The sequence below is a fragment of the Astatotilapia calliptera genome, chromosome 6 (assembly GCF_900246225.1).
Source record: "Astatotilapia calliptera chromosome 6, fAstCal1.2, whole genome shotgun sequence".
Classification (NCBI taxonomy): Eukaryota; Metazoa; Chordata; class Actinopteri; order Cichliformes; family Cichlidae; genus Astatotilapia; species Astatotilapia calliptera.
Window position 1 is genome coordinate 4,850,276 of NC_039307.1, and position 9,968 is coordinate 4,860,243.

Genomic DNA, 9,968 nt, shown 5'->3' on the forward strand with positions numbered 1-9,968 from the left:
ATATATATATATACACATGTATATATATATATATATATATATATATATATATATATATATATATATATATATATATATATATATATATACACACACATGTATATATATATATATATACATATATATATACACACATGTATATATATATATATATATATATATATATATATATATATATATATATATATATATATATATATATATACACACATATATATAGATATAGATATATAAAACCACAAATTGATTTAATGGAAACCAATGTTTCCATTAATCACAGGTCAATTTCTGTAATATTGATCTGGTCAAGTACCAGAGGATGGTGTTGATCAAGTTCAGCTGCTTTGGTGTTCATGACATTAACAACAGGTGCACTGCAGGGCCAACAATGACACAACGGCCAAAACAGGGATGGAAACTAAAAAATTTCCCTCCACATCTTTTCTGACTGTTTGCACTAATTTTGCATTTGGCAAAGGTTAGTGTCATTATTTGTAGCATGAGGTGACACCTAGACTCTACAGAGGTTGCACAGGTAGTCCAGTCACTCCTGGATGACACATCAATATGTGCCATTGCCTGAAGCTTTGATGAGTCCCTCAAGAGCATGTAAGAAAAGACATAGGTTTTTCCCACATAGAGATCTGACATATATTTAAAGTTTTCCTTTCATTTCTTGGACCACTGTATTTCTGTAACTTTTAATGGATCAAACACAAAAATGAAAGACCTACGAACAAGCAGAAACTAAAGCGGGTAACAGAATCTTTAGCTTCCTCAAAAATTGCCTCATTGTTCAAAAAGGTATGGACCTAACGGCATAAGAAACCCCAGTATGCAATACAGAGCTTGTTTTTACTATACATTTATACAACTTATGGTGAAAGTAATGAACTGCACAAACAGCAACGTTTTACATATATATTTATTGAACAGTTAGGGCTACAACAGTTACTCAGCATTGATGTGAATATGCAAAGACTGAAGAACGCAGCAGTCTGAAGTAAACATGGTACTAATGCTGAGCCCATAGCAGACCTACAGTTAGTATAGTGATATCTACTGTTAGGGTTAATGTGCTTCTAATCTACTGTGGAACAGTACTATATAAATGAGGTAAGGCACTGGATGCTACAAGCTAAATCATAGAAACTATAAAGTTGAAAGTAAATCAGTAGTAAAACAGTCCAAAAATCTTTGATCTCCAAGTAAATAAAAGTGAAAATCATCAAAAATCGCACTCTTTGGACTTCAGGTTTAAAAGTAGTTGATAGAGTTCAGAATGAATCTAGATTTTTTTGTGTGTGTGCTGTAGGAAAATACATTGATGGAAAATATTGAGGATTAACTCGTGAGCCGACTGTGCTGAAATGCAGCAATTTCTTCGTAACGTGAAACAGGATGGCTCTTCTCAAACAGCTTTGGGTAAAAATATGCTGGAAAAATTAAAGCATGTAAACTTGCTTCAGCAGAATCATATAATAAAATGATAATGCTAAAAATGAGCCTAATGGGAGCCTCCTTAAATCTGCTGCATGCATAGTGTTGTGTATAGCTTTCAGTACAGGAAGTGTTGGACGGCAGAGACGGATGTTTCAGCCTCGCAAACGACACACCTGAAAATAAAAACTCTTTCTAATGAGCGCGCCGTTGAGTGTGCGCCAACCTGTTGATCATGTGTTTTTAATTGTTGTGCTAGGGCTTTGGTTTCTGTTTGCGAAGTTGTAATGGCACAGCTGGGGATGTTTAACTTTGCACCTTTATGGCATCTTGTCGTCACTCCGAGCTGCCGTTTGCCCACTCTCAGTTGTGAGCAAGTGGTTGTGATGCAGAAAGAGGATTGCATCCAAACTTTCTGGAGGAATATTTGATCTCTTTCTGTACGTGGCTCCTCCTCCTTCCTCCACAAAGTTCTGCGCGCCGTTTCCCACCACCGCGGGGGCAGCCAGGTAGGCCCGTGCCACTGTGGCCAGCAGTGGGAACTGCACCGTCTTCGTCCTCCACCACTGCAGGGGCTCCACGCCCAACGAGGCCCCTTTGTCAGCTCTGAAGACAGACATCTCCATATCGATAGACTCCTCCACAGAGCTCTGTCTGCTCCTGGGGGCGGAGCAGAACAGGTCTCCCAGCAGAAACTCCATACCTGACAGCCCACCCTGAGAGCCCGGGTCTCCTGGCTCGCTGTCCTCCACGTCGCTCTCATCATCTTCATCGAAAAGCTCTCTGAAGTTGATTGGGCGGGACTCTTTGAGGCGTTTACTCCTGCGCAAGAAGTCGCTCTCTGACTCTGGTGACCCGGGGGAGGGGCTTCTCTTCCTCTCGCTGTTCTTCTTACCTCGACTCCGCTTCTTGTCCTCCTTTGCAATCCTCACAGCCTCTTTCTTCAGCCAATCAAAAGTCTCCGTCCGGTCCTAGAAAACACCAGAAACCACAAATAAAAAAAAAAAACAAGAATGTAAACCTCTCTGTTGTATCAGAAACTTATCATAATGTGAAAATGTGTTGTGTTAGAGATCAACTGTGACTCCACCCTGAAACCCTCTAGCTATCCAACTCCAAATCCAAAGAAGTGAAAGACCTTTGTGTGGACAGATTTGTTTGCTTCCACTTTTTTATTTTATCTTTAACTTTTTGGTAAATCCTGTTTATTAAAGTCAATTTAATAATAAAAGGAAAACATGTTAGACATAAAAACAAATTGGAAGTTGGCAGTCGATACACTGCTATACAACGTGCCTGCTAAATGTCTCATTGAATATCAAAATTAGCCATCTTGATTTGATTTGTAGAGAGTGCTATAGCTGTTTTAAGGCACTCTTTTCCCTGCGTGCCAGCTTTCCGACTCACCTTCTCCTCCATGAAGCCCAGTCCGTGGAACTGGGGGTCGAGGGAGCACGCCATGCTCAGGACTCTGTTCACAGCAGGGCTGTCATAACAGTGTGCCAGGCTCCGCCTCATCATCCTCTTTACCTCCTTCAAGATGGACGACGAATCGCACGGCCGGGACACGAGGTGCCGTGAGAGCAAGCCGGTGAGGATAGGTTTGATGAGGGACAGTCGGGGGAACGCCTCCTTGGCGAGAGTCCGGCACGCCACGTCCAGAGGTTTGAGGACCGAGCAGAGCTCCTCCAGAACCTTCCATTCAGAGCGCAAAGACGTTACACCCGTAGAGGATGTGTTGGAGGTGGAATTGGCGTGGGAGCTGCCACTTGAACTGGACTCTGAAGCGCAATCTTCTTTGGACAAACCCTCGCCTTTTATTTCTTTAATTACACAGCAAAAGAGGCTTTTGTGTCTGATGAGCATGCTCAGTAAAGTGTAAAGGTTATTCCAGGTTGGCTGGCTGTGTGCCCACGACGCAAGTCTGGCACGCTCCTGTTTCGTCAGACTTTTGAGGAGGTTCTGGGTATGAGGCTGGTATGAGCATTTGTTCTGAGCAACTGGTAAGAACAGGGTGGAGAGAAAACCCTGGAACTGGCTGAGAGTTTTGGAGATGACGGGATGTGACATCACTTCCTCCACACAGTCTTGCACGGCTCTGAAAAAACAAGGAACAGACGGAAGTCCTTCACTACTGTCAGCGTGCTCCGGCTCCCCGGGCGACACAGAGTCTTCCCTCTCTAGGAACGTTGTTGAGTTCGGATGGGAGGCGCTTCCTGCAACCTCTGCCCCCTTCTTGCTCTTTACTGGCTGTGTCCTCATCTTGTTCCTTATCTCACCTCCCAGCAACATCAGATTAGGCTGGGAGATTCCCCACTCGTGCGCCATCACCTTCACCTGGGCCTCCACCGTTCGGACGGCGTGCTCTTCCCCCCCGCTCTCTGTCAGCCGCTGGGTCGCCAAAGCAATGTTCTGAAAGCTAAAGCTACTGTCTACGTAGTGCGCCCAGAGCGTGAGGTACCTCTCAGTGTTTCCCTGCCAGTTGTGGAGCCAAACCTCTGCGCTCAATGTCACAAAGTAAGGAACTTCCTTCTGACTGCTGGAAGCTCGCCCACGTCTCCTGTGCTCGAACTCAATGGGAGCAGTGTAGTCCTTAACCTCCTCGCTCTCTCCGCTCTCACTTTTCCTCCTGAGCAGCCGAGCCAGGCTCGCCTTGCCTCGGGCGTGGTGGTCCGTCAGCAGACTCTCGAGCTGACAGGACAACGGCAGCTCCTTGTAATTAGGCAGCAGTGTGAGAATCAGCTTTCTGAAGCCTTCGCCTTCCACAAGAGATGGCGGCTGGAGGTCCACGATAAGAAAGTTGACGATAGCATCGGTCACTTGAGTGGACAGAACCAAGGGGAGAGTGCTGATGAGACCGCTGGTAAGTGTGAGCGGCTGAGAGCGTTGTTGACCTGTTTTTGTGAAAAAGCAGCTTTTAAATAGGAAATTAAAACAGAATTAAATTCCTTTCTGTTCTATAACAAACAAGAGTTAAGTAACTGCAACTGCATATTTGATAAAAGCAACAGTTTTCTAACTCACAGATTTTGCACAATAACAAAATACGTTGAGGAAAATAATCTTTTCTATGAATCCCACTGATTTAGGTGGGATCAAGTCAAAGTGTGGTCAAAATACAATCCCTACAAAATAGATAAGGACATGATTTAATACACCCATTCATCTGTCCAAGATGATGAATCCCCATAACTAAATGCTTTAATAACTTTGGGATGTTTATTAATGAAATTTCCCCCAGAGATTCTGCATCACTTACTCTTTCTTTTAACCTAATAACTTCTGGCACTGTGCATTGCAAACAGGAAGTAGAGAGTTACCCAGTGTGAGACTCCGGTCCTTGTCTTTCAGCTTGAAGTGGTGTTTGTTGGTCAGGTGGTTTTGGAGATCTGGCACTCCTCCCGCACAGCTCACGTGCTCCATGCACAGCTTGCACACAGCCGTGTTTCGGTCCAGAGGCCGACCGGTGGGGTCGGGCTCGAGTCCAAAGAAGTACCACGGGCTGTTCTGGATGGCGTTGGGGTTGCTCAGCAGTTTCTCAGTTCCAGGCAGAAAATCATACTTTTCTATCGTGTGAGGAGACGGGAAGGAGATGACAGAGGTGGAGACGAAGGAGGAGCCAGTGATCATGCTGCCTGGGTCGCTGACGGCGTCTGAGTTCGACATCGTCGTCACGTCGCTTATGACAGGCATGGGGCTCTGTGATTGGCTGTGATCTGACCAAAAGGAAGTGCTGCTCGGCTCCGGGAGGGTGACCAACTGAATGTCCTGCAGGAGGCGCAGAGCCGTCTCCTTGTCTCCAACTTCACATTTCACGTTGTCACCTGTACATCACCGACAAAGACAAATGTATCAGGCACCTTTACAGAGCTACCTTTCAGTCTGTACTGCATTAAAAACTGGGACAGAGCTCACCCATCCCCAGACCCAGAAGGGTGGCATAATCCTTGCCGATCCAGACCCGGAGCTCTGCTCCCTCTGAGATGGGCTGGGAAACCCTGTAGTAGATACGACGGTAAAACTGGAAAACGTCCAGGTTGTGCTCTTCCTCACTGCTGGTATATCTGACATACCTGAAACACACAACAAATGCGTGAAGTCTGCAACTACATCAGAAGATAAAAATAAGCAAAAGGAACCATAAAAACTGCCCACCTCATCCAGTTCGATTTGTTTTCATCAGAAGCGTCCACGTAGATAAAAGCAGCATCGTCTCTGATCTAAAAACACAAAAAGCCCATCTTTGTGTTAACATATGGCCAATAGGAAACAACCCAAAGATTAAACTTTTAAAGCACAAAAAGGGATTCTTTACACACAGCTTTTGTCATTGTTGTTGGGTTTCTTCCCAGTCATTCTGCTAGAAGAACAACTTCTATCAAAATAAAATTATATCTTGTAATTCTTTATTTAAAGACAACAAAATATTTGCTTTATTTAAAGCAAAATACTTTGCTTTCCCTCTCAGTTTTCAGACTGCAACAGACTGATATGGGGTCCAATTCGCTGATCAATTTCCCATTTTACGGTACTTCCCGTTATGTAATTTACAGAAACCATTGTTGATTAAGAGCTGAGGCTATGCTGGAATCTGTCCATACGGCCTCTTAAATCAACACGGCTTATAATTTATAACAAAAAAACTAAACATCCAAAAACTGTCTACACGATGCTGTATGAACAAAAGTGATCGTTCGTTTTACTCACAGCCCAGGCATATTTGAGGTTGGCCGGCATCTGTCCCTTGCACACTTCTCCTACAAAGGGTCCAAACATGACACCCTGCTGAAGGTGGCACTTGGCGTACACCTTCATCTCCCCATTCTGCTCCTCGCCCAAAGATCCAGAAGCAGATAGTCCAGACCCGAGGTCCCCACAGAGGCACAGGCAGGAAGGCAGAGACAGCGCCGCCCGGGAGGGGCCGCTGTGGAGCCACGGGTCTCCGGGCGGCAACACCGCATCTGGGACATAGTTCTGGTTGGAAGTAGGCTGGAGCGAGGAAACATCCTCAAAGAACTCTTCATTGTTGAGATCCAAACCTGGAAAAAGAATATAATAGAGAAATAATGAAACAACAGAGATATTACTGAAAATTCAGGGTCGGGATTCATCTTCACGGAGCATAGTTCCACTTTCTTGGGTCGTTTTAAGCAACAGAATTCAGAAAGACAGGAAGCTGCTGTATTCAGATGAGGGGAATAATACAATACAGACAAACTTTAACGTCTGTATTACAGGCAGCCACCAGTGCTAGCCCGCCATCTCCTAGCAGATGCACATATGATATGTTTATTGTACAAATTTGAAAAGAAAAGGTGATTTTCAGAAACGTTGACCTCTGACCTTCAAGTCAAAGTCGCTGGGATTTGAACTCTATATTTAATAGATGCACCCATGGTATCAATTTGAAAGTTTTACATTGCCTCATTCTCGAGTTATCGTATTGACAAACTTGCGTGTCCACACCACCCGCCCGCCCACCGGGGTGACAGCAACGCTCCCAGCCACCAGGAAGAACACCAGTCACCATTAAATCTGTGTTCAGTACGTGAAGTGAGATCTTACCAATAATTTTGCAGATCAGGTCTACAAGTGGCTGATGGCTTTTATTTAATCTTTCCCCCTCCTTTTAATCACTTTTCATTTTGTTCTCTTTATTTGGATTTGATGATCTTCAGTCAGATCACACTGAGTGTTTTTTTGTCTTGTCTTTTCCCACCAGCCCATCCTGAAGCCTGCAGAGTAAAATAAGCCTGTAAAGGCACTAAAAAAGAAATGCTGTCACTGGTGGCTCTTGTAGCATCAGGGTCGATCATAACAGAAGCTTTAAGTTTAACTTTCGAGATGGTGTCTACTCAAACTATCATCACTGAAATAATGAAGCCACTGCACCGCTGCTGCAAAGACAGTGTGCTCACATGGACTTCTGACAGCAGTACCCACTTGTCAGGCCCTGCTGGGCTGTCTGAATCGCTCTGTGGTAACATCACGCTCTGCTGCTTACGGCTGCAGAGGAATGGGGTCAGGTGACTTAATAAAATTGTATTTGAGTGATTCCCCAAACCTCGGCGTATCTGTGCACGTTGTGAGCCCGGGGCCACGCAGATGGTGGACAGTGCGACTGCTGTGATCGATTCTGGCTCGCATGATTGATGTTCACACATGTAGGCCAACACTGAGCCCATATAATTAAGTCCTGCAGGGAGAGTCTAGCCATAACCTCTGAGCTGATTAACTCTGAGACGGGATGCTCAGAGTTTCCAGTTGCACAACAGCTGATTGCAGTTCAATACACTCTGTGTGTGCTCACCCTGAGTTATGAAAGAAAGCCATCATCAGTTGGTAAAGCAACAAGAAAATGAAGAACAGAGCCTCCATTTTAATCTGACAGAGCAAGGACTATGAACAGGACCAGGACAGTTATCTTCAAAAACATGAGAGGCGAAGAGACTCCTTTTAGTCAGTGTTATCCAATAAGTTGTCTTTTACCTAGATCATTTTTTTTAAATAGATAAAACTGACAGGGGCAAAATACAGGTAAAGCTGAAGATAACATGTGGATCAAACCGATCTGACACAGTTTAGTCATGCACCTCCAAAGCACTCTGCAACAGTCTTGAGCCAACAGTTTTTATATTGTGCTTCAAAGGAGGCAGATTGTGTAGTGAGTTACACATTCATCTATCAAGCAAGAGATCCCTGGTTTGAGCACAGGTGGAGACACAAATCCCTCTGGGGTTGCATCTGGCATCAAAATCTGCAAACTCAAATACCCAGAGCTACATGCTGTGTCAGTAAGAGGGCAGCTGAAAGAAAAAGGTCTGATGAAGTGATGAAACCAAGTTATAAAATGTTTGGATCAAATGTTTTCCAATATGTACAAAGGAGGTAAACAAGGGTATACGGGCATCTGTAAAACACAGTGGAGGCTCTATCATGGCTTGGGGCTGCATTTCACCCAGTGATGTCATAAAAGTACCATTGGATTTTGATCCATCATGCAATACCATCTAAAAAGCACCTGATTGTCATGCTGAAAAATAAAGCTGCTGTCAGTGATTCCCAAACAAAGTGCTGTAAAAGTATATCTGGATAGAAAAGAACATAGTGGAACACCTCACCAGAGCCTGAACCTTAACATTACTGAAACAGTGAGAGAGGGGTCTATTTTTATTAGTATTTTTTCCTCATATGGAGGGTTTTGTTTTGTTTTTAGAGGGGGCGGCTTAACACCTTTTAGAAAAATTGCTTGTGGGCAGTGGGAGTTACACGGAACACAAACCCAGTCTTTCTCAATGTGCATGAAACAGTGGTTATGGATACAAGCGGTTTATACCATGGCATCAACTGCGCATGTGTGACTGATAGCTATTCGTCATTTATTGCAGGACTTCCTGATGTAAAAAAACACACCGCTGTGCATAGAGTATGGTACAGTTTATTCGGCGCGTACGGTATAAAAAAATGCACATTATCTGAGCCAAGTATCATCCGGTTGATGATCGATCTGTTGTTTAGAAAAGCTACCAGATTGTGAGTGTGCACAGGCGCAGTACTAAACACACCTTGTCTGCAAGTTAACTGTAAAAAAGCTGCATAGTAAAGCAGCGTCGGGGCTCAGGGACTATTTTTTTGTCACAGCACTAAAATGCAACTTTCAAGCAACCCCAGGTGAGCCATGTGAGCAGCCATGTCTGATCGGCTTTGCTGGGCTGGAGGCATGCAGGGTTCAGACATATGAGAAAATAAGTTAATGCATACTTTAAGATTCCACAAGTTTTCAATGAAGAAATTATTTTAGGTTAAAAAAAAATCACCTTGAGTGTCAAGTAACGCTCCCGAGGTCGCGGAGGAAGTGGTCTCAAAGAAATCAGCACGATGTCGCCTTTTCAGGTGGCTTCTTAAATTAGTAGTATTTCCACCTTTTGCCAGCACTATTTTTCGGCACAGGCGACAAACGGCCTCACCGGTGTTCAAAGGTCGCCCCTTTTCATCCGCCTTTAAGCCAAAATACAGCCACACGATGGACTTGCTTCTGGGTTTACTGATAAGATCCATGTTTCTGTAGCTCTGCAGCCTGCAGCCCCGCTACCAGATCTGCGATGCATAGACAGGAAAACTACACCACCTGATTACATGCAACGCTCTTGTACCGCACAGATTCAGGTCAATGACGGCGAAAACCTTCTTTCTAAAAGTAAAAGCAGCAGATACCAATCAATATCTTAAAAGTTCCTGACTGCAGGCATGTGTACGACACGTGTTTTTAATAAATCACTTCCCTTCAAAGATGTGAAAAAAATCTCACAGCTCTCAGTTTGGTTTTAAAATGAGAAACCGGTCAAAGAGCGTCCACAGCTTTTGTTTAAACACACACAGAACTGCAGCCAGTGGGACCGCATGGCCTTCTACCTGCTCTATTTCTGGGCTTTTTACGTCTTTCTCTGTAGACTGACGACAGCACACTGCGACGGCCGAGTGTTGCCACATCTTGTTCTCAATACGCCGGCAAAAACACCGACTGCCTA

General features: G+C 44.3%; 1 protein-coding gene across 1 annotated transcript; it reads right to left on the reverse strand.

The window, feature by feature from the left end:
* Positions 1-907: 907 nt before the first annotated feature.
* LOC113023629 (uncharacterized) lies at positions 908-9,919 on the reverse strand. Its single transcript, XM_026169824.1, has 8 exons — positions 9,853-9,919; positions 9,258-9,537; positions 6,148-6,479; positions 5,596-5,660; positions 5,356-5,513; positions 4,761-5,264; positions 2,848-4,334; positions 908-2,411 (listed from the first exon to the last, which is right to left on the reverse strand). Exons 2-8 carry the CDS (start codon positions 9,496-9,498, stop codon positions 1,761-1,763), a joined length of 3,438 nt encoding a protein of 1,145 aa, XP_026025609.1. The 5' UTR covers positions 9,499-9,537; positions 9,853-9,919; the 3' UTR covers positions 908-1,760.
* Between the last annotated feature and the right edge of the window lie 49 nt (positions 9,920-9,968).